Genomic DNA, 20,416 nt, shown 5'->3' with positions numbered 1-20,416 from the left:
TTGTATAAGACTCTTCTACATAGTAAGTATATTTATTAAAGAACTACTCAAATTGTTTTCTCCAAAACAATCATTTAAAAATGTTTATAATTACGCATGCATTTAGATTATGGATAAAGGTGAAATGAAGAGTTACAAATAAAGTTTATAAAACTTTCATGATTAAGTTCCTGGATTCAAATTTATTAAGAAATAATGTAAATCCCCTTACCATTTCTTGCACTAATGATTTTTCAAAATCAAGCTCACATAGTAATTTGTCTCTGCCATTGATTAGCTGAAAGAGAGGAATATTACATTTTGATTAGAGGTAAGAAAACACTCAAGAGTCCTCCTCAGTGAAATCTAGTGAAACATTTTGATTCTAAATGTGAGAAAAATGGATCCCAATATGATCAAAGCAAAAATCAAATGTCCATAGATTACCATGTAATAATGATATACTACTATATAATTATTTTTATTATATAAGCAAGCAAAACATACATAAAAATGCCAATTTATTTACAACCTTTCTCACCCTACCCCCCAAAAATGTGACTCAATGTCTAATAAAGCAAGTCCTACTCTATCAAAAAGAGCAATTTTGCTTTACTTATTATATGAACAATTTCTCTTATTTTAGGTTTTGGTGCTATATTTATACGCATATCAAGCCATATTCATAACAATTGAAAATAGCCATCAAAGCATATACTGCAGGGCCTTTGTACCAACTTGACTTGCTTCAGTATTTTATTTTTTATAAATTTATTTTACTTTATTTATTTTTGGCTGCGTTGGGTCTTCACTGCTGCGCGCGTGCTTTCTCTAGTTGCGGTGAGCGGGGCCTACTCTTCGTTGCAGTGCGTGGGCTTCTCACTGTGGTGGCTTCTCTTGTTGCAGAGAACAGGGTGCGTGGGCTTCAGTAGTTGCAGCACGCAGGCTCAGTAGTTGTGGCTCATGGGCTCTAGAGCACAGGCTCAGTAGTTGTGGCACATGGGCTTAGTTGCTCCGTGGCATGTGGGATCTTCCTGGACCAGGGCTCGAACCTGTGTCCTCTGCATTGGCAGGTGGATTCTCAACCACTGCGCCACCAGGGAAGTCCCGCCTCAGTATTCTAAATGATCATTTGCAATTTGCATGTAGTATATACACTGACAAAATTCAACCCTTGGTTTTGACATCCATTCAATTCAATTAATTCATATATTCATTAATTTAATAAACATGTATGGAACACCTTTCAGATGCCAGACATTTTGTTCGGCTGTGGAGGTAAGGAAATGAAGTTAAACAGATCCCTTCCCTGGAGCGCCTACAGTATGCTAGGAGAGCAATGTGAACAAAATAACTGTAACACATAAGAAAAAAGGTTAGTAAGTCAAATCTTCAGGTAGTCGAAAAGCATAAAAATCCACATAACCTGGCAACCGTAATTATAACAAGTTCTGCTATACCCGGTGTTAATGGCAAAGAAGGGCCATTTGGCAAGGGTCTTGAAGGATCTGCAGAAGTTCAACAAGTTGGAGGAAGAGAAAATGGCAATAAAAACAGCAAAGTAACCACAGAGAAGCCTGGAGTAATGGAGGAACTGGAAAAAGTTTGGTGTTTGTGGACCCAGGGTGCATAGAGACAGGAACGGCAGGAAATGAAGGGAGACAGAGATTCAGGGTGATATTATGAGGGGGTTTGTTCACCTCAATTAGGAGTGGAGGGCAGACTGGTGTAAAGTGCAGAATAGGGGTTGGTTCAAATCAGAGCTCCGCTGCTTACTAGCTGTGTGGGTAAATTAATTCTATGCTTTAGGTCTTCGTTGTCTCATCTATAAAATTAGGATAATTAAACCTACTTTGAAGAGTTCTTCTGAAAAGAATTTGAGACAGCAAATGTGAAAGTGCTTAGCTGCTCCCAGCACATAAAAAATCACCCAGAACATTTTAAGGTAGCCTGATTTTATGCTGAAGGCAATGGGAAGCCACTGAAGGTTTTAGCACGTAAGATTAGGGTATTAATAACCATAGCAGGGGTGTGGAAGCTAGATTTGAAGGGGATGAGAGTGGAGACAGGAAAATGAAGTAGGAATCTATGGAAATGATGGGGCCTCGACTAAGTCTGTGACAATGTTGTTGCAGAGAAAGGGGATGGGGGTAAATTTTGGAAGGAATGTCTACAGACCTAATGACCAACTAGATATAAGGTATGAAGGAGAGAGTAGATGGGAATTCCCTGGACTCCATGCTTTCACTGCCGAGGGCCAGAGTTCAATCCCTGGTTGGGGAACTAAGATCCCACAAGCCGTGCCATGTGGCATGGCCAGAAAAAAAAAAAAAGGAGAAAGTAGAGAAGGACCCTAGATTTGTCACTTGGTCCTCTGGGATAGATGCCAATGTCATTCATTTAAGTGGGGAACACAGCGAAGTCCAGATTTGAGGAGTAATGAGTTCAAAATTTGACACTGAATTTGATGGAACATGTAAAGCATTTTTTTTTAGCAAATATTTTTGAGAGCTAATATAAAGGTAATAAAGGAGAGATACAGTTCTTGACCTCCAGGGAGCAAATAGTCCCAGGTATGCGGGGGCACAGAGGAAGCCCCTAATTACCATAGGGGACAGAAGGGGACTGTCAAAGAAGTCTTCCCAGTGCATGTAACATGGAAATTGAGGGTGAGGACAGAGTTAATATTACAGATGTGGTGTTCAGGGAAAACATGAAACAGAGGGAAGGTTCAGAAGTCATTTGTAACCAGACGTGTCAGTTATGGGAGAGTCTGAAGTCAGCCAGAGAGAAAACAAAGACCAAGGATAAAGAGAATTCCCAAGAACAGCATTCAAGTGAAAGATGGAGGAGGAGGAACCATTGACAGATACTGCTTAGGAAGGTGTGAGGGAGTGAGCAAAACATCAGAAGCAAGCATTGCTGCAGAGGGCATCTCTGACATGGGGCATAGTCCTGCCACAGAGAGTAAAAGATTCAAGAAGGAATGAGACTAAAAAGGATTGAGGGCAAGATGAACCTCATGGTGACCTTACCAACAGGAAAAACTAGCAACAGGGGTGTGAAGAAGGGGCTAGTAGATACAGGTTTCTTTTAGTTGATATTTGAAGAAGAGTGAATGGTAATTACTTCAGGGGTGATCAGGGTCAAGGGACACCACCCAGAATGATGGCTTGGCTATGTCTGTAGGCCAGAGGGAAATGCTTAAAGGCATGTGAGAGAGTGAGAGGGAGAGAGAGAGAGGCTGATGAAGAAAGGTCCCAGAAGAAGAAGGAAGCTTGTGAAAATGACTATACTACCCAAAGCAATCTACAGATTTAATGCAATACCTATCAAATTACCAATGGCATTTTTCACAGAACTAGAACAAAAAAATCTTAAAATTTGTATGGAGACACAAAAGACCCCGAATAGCCAGAGCAATCTTGAGAAAATAAATGGAGCTGGAGGAATCAGACTCCCTGACTTCAGACTATACTACAAAGCTACAGTAATCAAGACAATATGGCACTGGCATAAAAACAGAAATATAGAACAATGGAACAGGACAGAGAGCCCAGAGATAAACCCATGCACCTATGGTCAACTAATCTATGACAAAGGAGGCAAGGACATACAATGGAGAAAAGACAGTTTCTTCAATAAGTGGTGCTGGGAAAATTGGACAACTACATGTAAAAGAATGAAATTAGAACACTCCCTAACACCATACACAAAAATAAACTCAAAATGGATTCGAGACCTAAATGTAAGACCAGACACTATAAAACTCTTAGAGGAAAACATAGGAAGAACACTCTTTGAATAAATCACAGCAAGATCTTTTTTGACCCACCTCCTAGAGTAAGGGAAATAAAAACAAAAATAAACAAATGGGATCTAATGAAACTTAAAAGCTTTTGCACAGCAAAGGAAACCATAAACAAGACAAAAAGACAACCCTCAGAATGGGAGAAAATATTTGCAAATGAATCAATGGACAAAGGATTAATCTCCAAAATATACAAACAGATCATGCAGCTCAATATCAAAAAAACAAACAACTCAATCAAAAAATGGGCAGAAGACCTAAATAGACATTTCTCCAAAGAAGACATACAGATGGCCAAGAGGCACATGAAAAGCTACTCAACATCACTAACTATTAGAGAAAGGCAAATCAAAACTACAACGAGGTATCACCTCACACTAGTTAGAACGGGCATCATCAGAAAATCTACAAACAATAAATGCTGGAGACGGTGTGGAAAAGGGAACCCTCTTGCACTGCTGGTGGGAATGTAAATTGATACAGCCACTATGGAGACAGTATGGAGGTTCCTTAAAAAACAAAAAATAGAATTACCATATGACCCAGCAATCCCACTACTGGACATATACCCAGAGAAAACCATAATTCAAAAAGACACCTGCACCCCAATGTTCATTGCAGCACTATTTACAATAGCTAGGTTATGGAAGCAACCTGTCCATCCACAAATGGATAAAGAAGTTGTAGTACATATTATATACAATGGAATATTACTCAGCCATAAAAAGGAACGGAATTGGGTCATTTGTAAAGATGTGGATGGACTCAGAGACTGCCATACAGGGTGAAGTAAGAAAGAGAAAAACAAATATTGTATGTTAATGCATATATGTGGAATCTAGAAAAATGGTACATATGAACCAGTTTGCAAGGCAGAAATAGAGAACAGAAGTAGAGAACAAACGTGTGGACACCAAGGGGGAGAAGGGGGGTGGTGGGATGAATTGGGAGATTGGGATTGACATATATATACTAATATGTATAAAACAGATAACTAATGAGAACCTGCTGTATAGCACATGGAACTCCACTTCGCTGTACAGTAGAAAGTAACACAACATTGTAAAACAATTATACCCCCCAAAAAATAAGTCAAAAAAAAAAAGGAGGAGGAAGAGATGGAGTCAGGCAAATGGGTGGAAGGATGGGTCAAGGCAAAGAAGAATGTCCCCTCTTCTGATGAGAAGGAGTAAAGGTGAGGCTAGGTAAGCTAAGTGACAGGGTGAGCAAGAGAGTGGAGAGGAGGAAAAAAAATCCAGGAGTCCGCTATGTTGTCTGTGAATTAGGGAACTGCGAGGAGGAATGGAATATGGAGTTGGGGAAAGTAGTAATGATGGAAAGAGCGGCAGTGGGTGGTTAGAAACGGTGCTAATTACAGATACAAATGACTACCTATAAAATAGATAAACAACAAGGTCCTACTGTAGAGCAAAGGGAACTGTATTCAATATCCTGTGATAAACCGTAATGGAAAAGAAAATGAAAAATAATATATATGTATAACTGAATCACTTTGCTATACACCTGAAACTAATATAGCATTGTAAACCAACTGTATTTCAGTCAATCAGTCAATAAGTTTTTTTTTTTTTAAGGAGGCTAATTAGATCCAAGGGAAAGGATGGGTAGAGGGAGGGCATAGCACCTAAAGGCAAGGATCAGCTTGTCTCCAATGGCACAGCTCAATCCCTGAGCAGGGCCGGGGAACAGTGGGTACTGGTTACATGAGAGCCTCAGAAAGGGAGGTGGTGGTGTAGTTGAAGATGTGAAAGGCTGAACAGCGGGTTTAGAAAAGTAAAGGAATGAGAAGTGGAAGGAAAGGAAAAGATTTTGTGTTGAGTCTTATACCTTGGTCTGAAAAGAAGTGTCATTAAGTTTCCAATGGGCATCAATTACTGGCGAACACCAAGGCCATTGGCCCCAACCCTTCCTGCCTCCGCAGATGCCTCTCAGCAATGATCTCTTCTCTCTGTTGTACTTTTACTCTCTCATTCTTCTTTCCATCGACGTCATTTAAAAATACTCTAGTTTCATCTTTTAAAAAATTCCTTCCTGCAGCCGCAAGGCACAGGGATATTAGCTCGGTGCTTTGTGACCGCCTGGAGGGGTGGGATAGGGAGAGTGGGAGGGAGGGAGACGCAAGAGGGAAGACATATGGGAACATGTGTATATGTATAACTGATTCACTTTGTTATAAAGCAGAAACTAACACACCATTGTAAAGCAATTATACTCCAATAAAGATGTTTAAAAAAAAAAAAATTCCTTCCTCAACCCCATGTCCCCCTCCAACTACTCCCCGACCTCTCCCTGGCCATCCGCAGCCAAACTTCTAGAAAGTTGCACATGCCCACTGTCTCCATGTCTGCATTCACCCCCCATTCTCAACTGCTTCCACGTTCCAGTAAATGACCCTCATTAATTACCAGGGTCATTTTACTTGCCAAAGCTAATTGTCCAATCCTCCCTTTTTAGCCTTTTGCACACCTGGCCTCCGGGCAGCACTGGGCACGCGGAATGAGTCCTTTCTCTTTGAAACCCTTGCCTGGCTTCTGTGATAGCCACTCTCTCTCCTGCTTTCCCCCTGCTCTACCTCTGTTGTCATTTTCATTTGAATGTCAGTCTTCACTTCTCTCTGCTTAATCTCTCCGGCCTTCAACCTTCTTAGAGACCATAGCTTTTATTGCCTAACCATCTCTTGAATTCATCCATCCCCTTCATCCCCGTGTCACCGCCCTCTTTCTGTTTCAGGACTTTATATTTCCCCTAGTTACAGACACGCAGGCTCAGAAGCCATGGCTCACGGCCCTAGCCGCTCCGCGGCATGTGGGATCTTCCCGGACCGAGGCACAAACCCGTGTCCCCTGCATCGGCAGGTGGACTCTCAACCACTGCGCCACCAGGGAAGCCCTATACAAGAAATCTTTTAACTGGCCTCTCTGGCTCTGGATTTTCCTCCCTCCCGTTCACCGTTTTTCTGAAACACGAATTCGATCCTGCCCCCAACGTTCAAAGCTCCCCATCCGTTCAGAAGGCAACTCAAACCCCTTGGAATAACAACACTCCTCCATGATGCGCCCTGCTTCTCACCACCCCTGTTCCCACACCTCCTTCCGGCCAGAGCAAGTCATGTGCCCTCTCCCTTCTTTTGTTCTGGCTCATCCACCTCCCCTTCACCCTTTCCTGCTAACGCTGACCTTGCTTCCAGGAGTCACCTCGGTGCCCTCCCCTCCAGCCTTCCCCGATCCTTTACAGTCCAGGCTGGCTGTGCGACCACCTGCCCCCACGGCAAGCAACGCTGCCCTGCTTCCTGATACTGATCACACCTGGGCTATAATCTCTGACGACTGTCTCCTCTCAGAAGGAAATTCATATTTACAAATTTATAAATTCATGTATTCAGCCACAGGTGGGACACAGATTCAGCTGTCATTTGATTATTAAAATTTAAGCATAAAAGCTACCGAATCCCATAATTGACAGCATTTAGCCCATGGAAACGGCAAGAGGTCAGCCTACCCAAATTCCATCCCATTTTCAACTTGTTTTTAATTGCATCCTGGACTGAAAAGGGGAACATGTGGCTTATCCAGAGTCTTCTGAGCTGCCCCTTTCTTCTCTTCCGGTTCTGTTTACTCCTCCCTCACACCCCAGACTCCCCGCTCTTCCTGCCCCAACACAAATTCTCACCACGTGGTCTCACCAGATCCCACCTCCTGCTCTAGCCATAGCAAATCACAGAGTTCCACGGGCGTAGCTTACACTTTATGCATTCACACGCTGTATGCAGCTCTTCCACCCTCCTACCCACCTGGAAAAATCACTTCAAGCGAAGGAGTGTGAGATAGGTGTGGAAGAATAGGTGAAGCCTTTTTCTAAAACCTTCCAGGTAAAGCCAGGCATCTCTTCTCTATGTACGTACTTCTATTACAGTCCCTATCACCCTGCCCTATGGTTTTTGTCTCTCCCTCCAGACTTGATCTCCCCCACAGCAAGGCTGCATGTGTGTATGTGTGTATATAACACTTTTGTATCTCAGCAGTGCCTGGCACTAAAAGGCATCTGATGAACATGGCTGAATTAATTGATTTAGTGGAGGACATTGGAAACAAACCGGTAAATATCAGCTGTCATTTTGTTCAACAACTCCTGATCTGCTTTCCAACTGACAAAGCACTTTGACGTACATTATCTCATTCTGTCCACACAGTAAGCCTGTGAGACTCAGGAAGGAGGATGAGGAACCAGCCCAAGTGGCCATAGTGTCAGAAATGGAACAGGAACCCTGATCAATACCAAATTATACCTACACTCATCTGGGTAGAGGCCCAGTGCATATAAAGAAAAAAGAGAAAAGAAAGAGACAGGATAAAAAAAAGATGATCAAATAAACTACGGATTTGCTATATTTGTCTAGAACAGAGCTGTTGAATAAAAATATAATGTGAGTCTTATATATAATTTTAAACTTTACAGTTTATAGTTGAACTTATAGCCTTGTTAAAAAGGTAAAAGAAACAGGTGAAATTAATTTTAATAATATATTTTGTTTATCCCAATAGCTATTCAAAATAGTATCATTTAAATGGGTAATAATCCACATTAAAAATCATGAGTGAGATATTTCACATTTCTTACGGTACCTAAGTCTTTGAAACCCAGCGTGTATTTTTCGCTTAGAGCACATCTCAATTCGGGGGCTAAAATTTCATGGGAGATACTTGATCTGCATTTAGATTTCATAAAATTTACAAATAAAAAGGTAGATTCACATATTCAAGTTTTTCAAAATATACATAAAAGTTTTTCAGTAACTGAAACAAATATCAGTATTTTTATACTGAAATTTAAACATTAAAATTAAACAATTTAAAATTCAGCTTCTCAGTTGCACTAGACACAAGTGTTCAGCAGCCACCCACAGCTGGTGGCTACCATGGGGCACTGCGGCTCTAGAAAGCTGAGGCAGCATTTAATCGAAATACTTAAACCCACAGAGGGTATAACCAGCCACTCAGGGGGGATGTTTCTTTCTAACTAATGGCTTAACGGTGAGAGTTTCTGCTTTAATTTCCTTGAACTGCCCCCAGAGAAGAGTAGGCTCGTCTGACTCATCTTTCCCAGAGACAGTACTGACTGAGTAGTTTAAGAAACATTTACATAAACGGAGATGGTTCCCTTGCAGGTTATTAAGCGAAACTAGAAAGCTGAGATTTCTTTTTTAACCTTAGAATTTGATGCCAAGAAAGTTAAACTTGTCAGTTCTGTAGACTCTTGTTATCTCTGTAAGAATGGCATTTGCACCCTCATCACTGAAAATAGGATGAAGCACAAGAAAACGACGTCATGCTGTGAGAACCTGTGATGGATTCAGTGATCACAGAAGACATCTCCCAGCGCTGACCGATCATGGTATACATTTGTTTACAAAACAGTTCTTGGAAGTCATTTTATCTAAAACCTAAGAATACCCAGAGCTGCAAAATCAGGTTGAAACCTGAATCTAAGTCACCTGAGCTCTGGATATGAGGCTAGTGTGACTGAGGAACTGCATTTTTAATCTTATCTAATTTTACTTAATTTTTATTTAAAAATTAATACTCGATTCAGTTCACGGAAAACCTTTATGTTTATTTGGAATAATCGAGGATGTAAATCCACGTTTCGTCTATAAATTTTATGAACTCTAACTACATTCTTATTCTCTGAGTCACTCAAAGAGTATTTTTATTTTTAAGTGCGCCGGCACGGTGCTGAGCGCTGGGAAGAGATCAGAGACCGAAAGATAGTACTGTCTCTGGGTTGTGGGGTCTTCGGCAAGGCAGACTGACCATCACAGAAAAGGGTTTTGAGAGCTAAGAAAGCACAAAGCAGGAGCCCCTGACCTGGGTGTGGAGGGCAGGAACTGCCGCGGTCCTGCGACATTTGATGCCCCAGGAAATCTTGATCTTCATGATATCAAAAGAATTTCCTGCTCTAAATACAGATTTCCTGGATATACAAACCCAGTTCATTCATATACAGAAAAATGAACATAAACCAACAACTGATCTGAAAATAAGGCTGCTCATTTTTAATAATATCATTTTTCCACAAGCACATCTTCGGACTCCCTGTGTCATATGCTTTTTCAGTTCTTACAGTCAACAAGGTAGATACTCAGTTATCCCAAATAAAAGAAAACATGAATTTGTTTTCAAGATGGAATCCTTTCTCATGACTAAAGAAACAATCCTGAGTAACGGGCGAGATTAAATACAGAAACCGCCTTTTCTCTACATCATAAGGCAAGGGGGACACAGGGTTATTTCACCAATTATGCTGATATTTCCATTGAAAAGAGTCATTCATCAATGCAAAAAAGTTACAGTACCTTTTGAATGGTTTTATGATCCTTTTCTGCCATCTCTTTCAGACTTATAATTTCATCTTCTGTAAACAAAAGGAGAGAGAGGCCAAGCATGAAATTACAAGCTTATGGCCCTGTATTCAATCTGCCTGCTTCAGGGCAGGCTGTACACTGCTGGCAGGCATGGTGGACGCAAGTCCTAGCAGGACTGTGACCTTCACAACTGCCCTTGACATTCACAGCCTTCTTCCTGCTGTTCAGATGGCTGGTCAGATAGGGATTAAGAACTAAGTTCAAGATCCAAGTGTGGCTGAGGGTTGAAAGCTTTTCATCGATACTAGCAAGAGATATTTTTGCTGTTAGTCACAGCCAATACAAACGGCTTTAGCAGGTGGTACTTTATGACTCAGTAAGAACTACCGAAACCTGAAAAAGCATTACTATACCACATCAGAAGAGAAACGAAACTACACTGACGTGGTATAATTTTACATTCAAGGAATATTGTCCTATATCTGATTTTATCAATGTTTTGCTGTAAATTTTGAATTGCCTACTCATAGCTTTTCATACTGCAGATTAAGGATGTCATTGTGTGACTAACATAAATACAAAGATAGCAGTACATGTCAAGACTTTAAAGCAATCTAACTTGGTGATTTAAATGCAATATTTACCAATGTTTATAGATATAAAAAAGAGGGTATAAAGTCTACAAATGGAAATTTGTACTTAACATTTGTACCAAAAATTGAAGATAATGTAGTAAGTAGTAGCATATTTTTCTGAAGGGCCAACTCTGTTTCTCCACAAAGCACACCCCAATATGTACGCTTAAATATTAAAATGTTATAAATTTTAGATAATTAAGCACATGAAACAGAAATCAGCACAAGTTTCTATTTGTTTATAATATTTCTAAGTGATATAGAATACTGATTAGCACATTTTTTTCAGAGGCCAATGCTTGGCTTAGAAAACAACCACCCTGAGTTAAAAAGGCATGGCTAGGGGAGTATGACCAATTTCTGTCTCAAGAAAAGAATGAAAATGAAAAGTGGCTAGCGAACTGATGTTTTAAACGTAGGTAACCAAACAAACATATGTTTGGAAAAGGCAAGCATGGCTATGAATTTTATAAAGTGTCCAATGTACAGAGTTGTCTCAAAAATGACTTTAAAATGTTACCTAATACTAAATTTTCTTTTAGATTGAGTTTGATTTCTTCTTCAAGTTCTGAAATGACTTGAAGCAGTCTCTCATTTTCCACTTTGTACTCCAAATTTTCCTTTTCCAGAGCTGTTCTTAGAGGGCTGCCGTCTTTGATAAAAGAGTCCTGAAAGATGGAGAATTCCATATTTCTAAGCAGGGAGCCAAGGATTTAAATATGCAACACAAGACAATACAGATACAGAAGAGCTATCATATAATTTTCTGAATTCTATTACACATTTATAATATGAATAGTAAAAAGGAAGGAGACTAAATAGAGCTTGCTGGGAGAAAGGCTGCAGTACATTCTGTACAAAGACCACAGCACATGGGGACAGTTTATTGACAGGAATAATGCATATCATACTGTTTGTGTGCCCTCATCATTCAGGTCAATTCATTATGGAGGCAGCTGGGGCCCCTCCACCCACACTTCCCTCTGTGTGTGTCTGAAGTGCTGTCCGCCCGTAACCAGGCAGGCTGGGGAGACCGCGGATGGGCAGCAGCCGGGGGGGTGGGGGTGGGAGGATGGGGGGGGAGGGCAGCAGCGCCGGGGGGGGCGGGGCAAAGCGCACGGCTAAGGAGGGGGGCTTGTCGCCTTTGTGGCATTCCCCAGTGTCAGTGCTGCCAGTGTCATGAGGAGCACATCACATGTCAAAGTGGTGACGTTTTCAGGCTGGGAGCCGCATGGAGTCCATCAGGCACACGGATAACCACACAGTTGGTTTTCTGCTTGGTGAAGGAGCCACCCAGAGGCAATTCATATTCTGAACATTAACGTGGCTTTGCATGCCTGTCACACTGGGACTGTGCAGGCGTTTAATGCTATTGAGGACTTCGGTTTAAATCTCTATGCAAACAGTGATTACCTTGTAAGAAGGTTTCAGGATAACTTACAACAAAAGACTTTAAAGTTATAGTTTTAGTAAAGCAAACTCATTTACATTTTTATTATGTGCGTCTTTTGTTTAAATCTTGCCACGTCCATTATGGGAGAAGCTTTTTCTTACGCAGTAGAAGCTTATGGGGACAGCTAGTCTTCTTTTCTTCTTCTTCTTCTTGTTTGTTTCAAAGCTTTTGAAAATATCTGAATATGCTTGCTTATGGCTGTCTAGATTTTATTGCCGCGCTTTTTTTTTTGAATTAAGATGTAATGAATTGGAGAAGCTGGTGCAGAACTTTATACTTCATGATGATACAATATTAAACTGATTATGCAATCTCAAAATATTAAACAGCATGTTTGAAAGTCATTGTATTGTTACACTAAAAGAGAGAAGCGTCTACATGCCTTCCTTCAAAATTAATATAGACACTAGAAATACTTTTGAACTTTAAATTAATCTTCAGGTGAATTATAAGCTATTCTTTTTGTAGCAATGCCATGATTGCAAATACACAAGAATAAATTCTCCTCTCAAAAACAAAACCATTCCTCCCAATATAACTGGTGTCCCTTTGAAACTATACTTTGATTTAACTTTAGAGGTATCTGAAAGTAAATTATTAAAAATGTTTTCCTCTGTGGTCATAATGGTTCAAAAGAAAAATAAGTGGGTACAATGTTTTATAGTACATGAATAAATCCTTGAAAAACAACAAGTGACTTACTAATGAAGTTAGTTATATCAGAGTTAATATTTAAAATAATGTTAAGTTTTGCACTAAGCCCAATTATGAATCTTCATGATTTTGAGTCACCATTCCATTTAAATTATTTAACCCCAATTCATTCTTAACTCACAAATCTAATAGCTAATAAACAACACTGTTTTCTTAATAAAGAATCCCAGTCATTAATTTCTTGTCCCACATGGTTCAACTTGAGAACATCACAGAATGTATTTATAGACTAAAAAAGCTTTCTTAAAGACAAACAACATTTGCCTTAATAGGCTTAAGCATACATTTCCTAACAGTGGCAGAAAATGAACATCCACTGTGGATTACGTGAGCACTCATTATTATAAACTAAACGAGAACTATTTGAATTAATCAGATGAAGTGTAAAATTTACCAGTGGTAGCAGCTAACACCTAAGTGCGTTTTCTAAAAATCTGGTAGAAAAGCAGGCAACAAGGAAACGCGTCCAACTCGAGGGGTTTTTTTCTCCACAAATCCATCGACAGCCCCTGTTCCTGAAAGGTTAACCTTTAGCTCTGTCCCCACCATCTGTCAGCTGCAGGAACTGCAAGTAATTAACTATTCAGATTCTCACAGCAATGAGGACACTCATTAGCAAAATGAACAAAGGGATAGTTCTGGGCGGCTACGGTCATCTGTTACACTCTGAGTGGCAGGTTTTGTGGTGGTGTTCCTTCTACCATCTGCCCACACCACTAGCTTTGGCTCACTTAAACCATGAGACTTCTTTAAAACAAACTGCATTAACAAACCGAAGTTAAGAAGGATGGAGATCATTAAAAGGTGGTTAACTGGGCTTCCCTGGTGGCGCAGTGGTTGACAGTCCGCCTGCCGATGCAGGGGTCACGGGTTCGTGCCCCGGTCCGGGAAGATCCCACATGCCGCGGAGCGGCTGGGCCCGTGAGCCACGGCCGCTGAGCCTGCGCGTCCGGAGCCTGTACTCCGCAACGGGAGAGGCCACAACAGTGAGAGGCCCGCGTACCGCAAAAAAAAAAAAAAAAAAGGTGGTTAACTAGTTAAAGCTATTAAAAGCCACATTATAGCCTAAGACAGCCTGTGTGTGATCCACAGTCACTCTGGAAATTTAAATTTATAAAGTAACTTGCCAGTTTAGAGTTTTTCTATCGTGTAGTGAAAGCTAGGACTTCAAGTGGTGGCTTACATTGGTCTATTTCTCTTGTGAGCCAAGATGTGCAGTATCACTGTTCCCAGGTTTCAGAATCCCAAACTGAGTCATGAAAGAATCGTTTCTGAAAACAGGTGTACTCCAGAGCCTTGACACTCAAAATGTGGTCCAAGGACCAGGAGCCTCAGCATCACCTGGGAGCTTTTTGAAAATGCAGAATCTCCAGCCCCAGCCCAGAATCTGTATCTTAACAAGAGCTGCAGGTGACCCATACACACAAGAACACAATAAAGGCCGAGAAGCACCGTTTGGAGCACCGCAGGTGCCTTCCCAGCAGTCTCCCTTCTGCCATATTGGCGTCTCAATCCTGCAGGCTCCACGTACAGTACTTGGACATCTCAATTTGAGGCTGCGGGTGGAGTGGGCTTCTGCTGCATGCCCATGATGCATGACAGTCACGGAGACGAGCAGGTGCTTTCCCAGTGAGTGACAACCAAAAGCGGCACACTGGGGCAGTGTAGCCCTGCAGAGCTGCCACTTTTGAATGACAGCTCTGTTTCAGAACTGTCAGCAACAAATAGTTACATTCACCTATTGGTGGGGGTGAGGGGATGTGGGTGTGATAGTTGCATAGATCATCCATGTTGGGTAAGAAAGAAAAATGAAAAATCTTTTCAAAACAATTCCAATTGCACTGAAAGCACATATGCATGTGCCTGGGCACACAGACACACAGGCACACATACCTCGACAGGCTAGTTTCTTTAGCAATTCTCAAGTGGATTTATCAGCGTACTGCATGGCAACCTGATAACTACAGCAGTGTGCCATTAAGTCATTGCAGGTTTTTACAGAACCTGAAAAGACACTCAGCCCTTGAATGTAGTTGGTCTGGGGTCGGGGTGGGAGTGGGGGTGGGAATTCAACATTAAGGGTGTTCTGACCTGGAGAGATGAGGCTTCTGGAACTTGAAGAGATTCTTTTTTCTGATTTCCATTTTGTCATAAATATAAGTTAAACTAGCTGTTTATTAAACCTTCCCTTTCCTATCATATTCTTAGATTTCATTCTACAACAGTCCTAGAGAGGGATTATGACTATTAACTATAGAGCGATTTATATAATTGGACTATGAGAAAGAACTAGATCGTTTCCTTACTGTTTATTCAGTTTTCTTATTTCAAGCTTTTTACAAGTTTTTTCCATTGCTGCATTGAAATTTTCTAAATTGTTTCTCCAAATTCGGTTTTCCAAATCTAGTTTCAGATACTTGCTGTCGCAAGTTTTTTTACACCACTAGAGGGAGCAGTCGTATTAGATGAAATTTCAAATTTAAAAGGGAAATCACCTAGAACTTGAGTGGCATGGAGTTCTAGGAAAGCTAGTTCTTAGAGGATCTTTAAAAAGAAATTTTCAGATGTTTATTTTATATAACCCGTGATCTGCTTTTGCAGTGTTCATGTCCGTCCTCCCAAATGTACACTAGCCCTGCTCTGCGCTGTCCTCAGTCAGCCTGGCGCTTTGCTGGGGTCCTAAGAAGCTGGGAAAAATGTATATACCCAGTTCATCAGAAGTCTCACTTTCCTCAAATCTTAAGGTGTTTACAGAAAGACTGATGTGGTGTCCTTGGGGACAAACTACAGTGAAACAGCCAAGGTCTTCAGGATGCCACCCGAGCCAGAGAACGCCTTCTTATACAAGAGCGGGGTGCAGCCTGCCACTTTCTGTGGTCCTCACCAAGCCCCACCCACCCTCATCCCCTATACTCAGGCCATCCAGACAGACCAGTTAACAGGCTGAGGACACTCAGAGGTGTAAACACACCAAGAAAGACCTCATGTTTTACTGGAAGAAGCTCAATTACCGAATTGGGATGTTCTCAGCAGTGCATTTCATGGAATGTAAACCAGATGGTCATGAGGACTTGTGTATTTCCTCATAATGATAACTAGAATTTATATGCACGTCTTTCTTCAAAGAACTCACGGCATTTCACATCCACTACAACAGGTATCCTCCTCATAACTCTGTTGGCTAGGCAGGTATCACCTCCCATTTCACAAATGGGAAACAAATGGATCAAAATTGCCTTGCTAACTGATGCTGGACATCGGTAGCCAAGTCAGGATTAAAAGCCAAAACTGTTAGCCTTTTTTTAACCTTTTCTATTAAATTATTTTCTCCAAAAAATAAGAGTAAATGTAGATCTAAGACAAGAAAAGTAAATGCAAAAATTGGATGTGCCTCTCCCTCCAAGGCAACCAGAACATGTACAAAGAAATAATATTCAATTTTATTAGGTCTATGATAATAATCCTTAATACCACATTGCTTAGAAGATGCTCTGGCTTTTTTTAGAACATAGAGAATTCTAATAGATTAAACAAAGCACTCCTTCCCCAGTTCGTAAATAAAGTCCTTTAGAATGGCGCAAGTTCAATTTCTTATCTTTTCTAACTTTGGGGTTTTAAGTAAGAATTCTAGTGTGGGACTTAGATAAACCAAGGACTGCACTTAAAGGGCCCAGCAACCCGCAAGTGTTTCTTCCTAGTGTTAACACTTTGATGTATAACTTCTCAGGCTTCTTCCATACATATATATGCATGTGTTGATATTTATGCATATCTATACACAGGTATTAATATACACTATATATTAATTATAACATACATTATAATGATATACCTATAGACCATAATACCATAATCTATTATAATAATATAATGTGTGTGTATATATATATATATATATCTCAACTTTAATTCTTCCTCTGTACAGAGGATAAAGCTCCTCCCTCCTCACGCGGGCCTTTGGGTTCAGCTGGACCTCGGTTCTCATGCCACGTCAGCATTTACCAGCTGTGCCCGGGGTGTAAGTCAGCTTCCTTATCAGTAAACTGCGCTGTGATGTGAGGAGGTAACCTTGCCAGTTGACACTCAACAGGTTGTGATTCTCTGGCCTCCCTGCTTGCCTCTCCTACTCAAACAATCCACTTCTTGCTCCTAGAACCTAACACGAAAACCCCTCTGTGGCTCTGCGCTATGGTTGGGCAGTACAGCCGGCAGCTCAGAGCTGATCTGAGATGAAAATAAACTCGCCTCTAGGGTCCACACTTTCCAGATCCTTCACTTTCACCTCCTTGACAGGCAGCTAAGCTCTCCTTTCTGCTTTCTCTCTCTTCGCATTTTTTGTTCTGTCAGTGATCTGAGCAGTAAAGCAGCTCCTGGCTCCTACTGCAAAGGGGAGAAGAGGGCAAAAACCCTCTGAGAATTTTCCTTCTTGACATTTCTACTTAAGGTCATCCTGTTCCAAGTTGGTTTCTTGGAAGCCTCTGCCTTGAGATTGTTTTGTGTCTTTCAAATTATCTGGACTGCAAAAAAGGTGGGACTCTTCCGAATTAAAACAAAAATCTCTTTACATTTCTTCTAGGGTGGGGAAATTTCTGTAGTGGGAGATAGGTTATTTTATTTCTATTACAAATAAAAATTGAGAACAATTATATTGCTCCTATTTATAATTATTATGGGTTTTCTAGAATATGGTGTCGAGCACAAAAGGGTTGGACTGGTTTATGTTGTGCAGAGATACCCAAGATACATGCATTGTAATCCCTTTATTCCGACCCCAAGCTTTTAGACAGTTGTAACTTCATTTATATGTATTAAAATGAATTACTCTTTGCTGTGAAACTTACAACTTCTTGAGATCCAAATTCTTCATATTGGTCCAGTTCTTCTCTTAATTCCTTAATGAGTTCTTCTTTCTCCTTCAGTTTTTTTAACAAAATATTCATTTTGACGGTCACTGCGTCATGCACAGGTGTCTTCTCTTCTTCCACCTCAAAGAATTGCTGGGGGGAAAAAGCAGCATTAAAAGTCAGACACTGTGCTAGCACCAGCAGAAACCATTTCATGTTTTATTCAAGCTCCTGTCTTGTAAAGTTATTTTATTTTTGCAACTTGCAAAGTTTTAGTAAACAGCTATGCTTATATTGAACAATACACTAAAGTGTCATGGTATACGGCACATATTGTTCTATGAGACAAAGCATGAGTCTGACTGCGTCAGCCATGCCGTTAACAATAATAATAATAGGAAATCCACATCATGATCGTGAATGTCCTATCTCAATCTTCCTCTAGAAAGGAAGCCAGCAAAACTTCTGACTATGTAAGAAAGGAAATGCACTTCAGCGGTGCAACTAATTCCCTCGGTGGTTTGGAATGGAGATGCGAACAAAAGAAGAACCATTTCTTGACAGCCTATTTTAAGCATTGAGGTGCTAACCTATTTGCAGCCATTACTCTGAAGAATTGTATCACAAGACCAAAACAAGGAAAAATGCTTTAAAAATGATGCCGTGCTTTACTGCCGACATATAAAAATCTCATTTTCAACACAGACATGCAAAAGCATTTTGTCCATTTTGGACTCTGTGAATTACAGAGTGAATTACAGCATCTGTGAATTACAGAAGAATTATTTTATTTTTATCATTTGTTTGTTACTAATACGTTTGGACACATGGACATACAGGAAATATAGTAAAACCTAACCATATCTGCTAATATATTATATTTCAAAGAGTTAGATTTACAAACTAAAATTGTTCTAATGTTATACGATGAACACCGGCAGACTGAGAAGAATAATAATACATCGAGGTAGCATTAAGAGTCAAGCTAAGGGCATAACACTGACAGTCTACACCACACTAATGAAAAACATCAGTAAGTGAATATGCAGTAGAATTAAAAAGAGTGAAAACAGAACAATCCATATGACAATATTAGCTTTTTAATTGGGAGATTTTAAAGAACAGCACTGAGTATGTAGATCTATTTTTCACATCTACTCTGTTTATGTCTACAGTTCAAACGCTCTGCAGAGACTAAGACAGTTACCCCACTGGTGCTCTGGGTGTGACAGGGCAGCTCCAATCCAACAGGTCTGAGCGGAGGTTCCCCATCTTCACTCTCCTCCTTTCTACCTCCCCCATTTATAACAGCAGCCCAAGCCAGAAACCGATTTTCTGTCATTTTAAGGACCCCCTCCCCCCTCACCTCACCAAATCCGTTCAACCCACCCCTAAATCACTCCCGAGCCCACCCTCCCCTTCCCTGTTCCCCCGTCTTCACGTTACCACCAAATCCGGGGTCCGCTCGCCCGCACGCAGCAAAGCCGATCTACTGACACCGGGTTGCGGTGCCGTGTGTTTATTGTAAGGTGCCAAGCCGGGAGTCCGGGACAGCTAATGCTCAAAAAACCCGAACTCCCTGATGGGATTCAGCAAAATATTTTTAAAGGCCAGGTGAGGGAAGGGAGCCCAGGATGTGCGATCAGCTCGTGCACCATTCTCAGAGTGGCTGACGGTGAGGTAGCGGGGGTGGGGTGGGGGGTGTCACAGGGGTTAATATTATTAGTCCTTAGGCTCCAGGAGGCCTGGGGGCTGGGTGCTCACGGTCATCAAGTGGTTAACGTCTTCCATTTGGTGGAGGTTTTAGCATCTGTGAAACAACTCAGGAAATGTGCATCAGATAATGTTATCTGCGTACTTCAGAGAGGAGCTATAGCAGGGGACCTGGGGGAGGGCTCTGTCCCGGGAATGCCCCCTAGGGTCCTGCTCAGTTACAGTCAGAGTCCTTGTCTTCACCTGGACTATTGTACTAGCCCTTAACTCACCTCCCTGACTCTTCTTTTGTCCTCTCCAACCAATCTCCACCCCGTGGCCAAACCGATTTTTCTAAAATGCAACTCTCCCCGTCCCCATAGGCTAAAGTCCAGATCCCTTAGCACAATGGACAAAATGGTACCCCTGTTGCTCTGCCGCTGGCTGACCTGGCCCCTGACTCGTGCCAGCCTGCTGTCCCCTTGCCCCGCCAGACTGGGCATTTAATCAGTGCTGATACTCAGCCGGCGATTTCTCAGCAGCACTGTGGGACCACAGGTCTCCATGCACTTGGAATTTCTAGGCCACCTAATAAGCTCTTACTTGTCAATCTCCTGAATGGCATTAGAATAGGTTAGCCTGCGCCTGAGGACCAGCTCTGTCACTCAGTAGCTTTGTGAGCTTGAACACGTTTCTCAAATCCCCTGTGTCTCAGTTTTATCAGCTGTAAAATGGGACAAACAGTAACACTACCTGAATTGTTGTGAGAATTAAATAAGATGGTGCATGTAAACAATTTTGGACAGTGTTTACAGCACCGTCAGCTCCCAGTATTATATCTTAGCGTTTATTATTGTTGTTACTGTTTGTCATCCAAACCCAGATGTCACCTGCTCTGGGAAGCCT

The 20,416-nt window shown here is 41.3% G+C and overlaps 1 protein-coding gene across 1 annotated transcript in view; it reads right to left on the bottom strand.

Annotated features, from left to right (window-relative positions):
* Nucleotides 1–20,416, bottom strand: part of C2H10orf67 (chromosome 2 C10orf67 homolog) — a 110,999-nt gene that overhangs the window by 40,771 nt on the left and 49,812 nt on the right. The window contains 4 exon segments of the mRNA XM_032619054.1: nt 212–277; nt 10,164–10,222; nt 11,328–11,475; nt 17,816–17,971. Of these exon segments, the coding sequence (XP_032474945.1) occupies nt 212–277; nt 10,164–10,222; nt 11,328–11,475; nt 17,816–17,971 (429 nt within the window).

This window comes from Phocoena sinus, chromosome 2 (assembly GCF_008692025.1).
Source record: "Phocoena sinus isolate mPhoSin1 chromosome 2, mPhoSin1.pri, whole genome shotgun sequence".
NCBI classification, from domain to species: Eukaryota; Metazoa; Chordata; class Mammalia; order Artiodactyla; family Phocoenidae; genus Phocoena; species Phocoena sinus.
The sequence above is the reverse complement of the archived record's forward strand: the minus strand, read 5'-3'. Positions and strand labels throughout refer to the sequence as shown.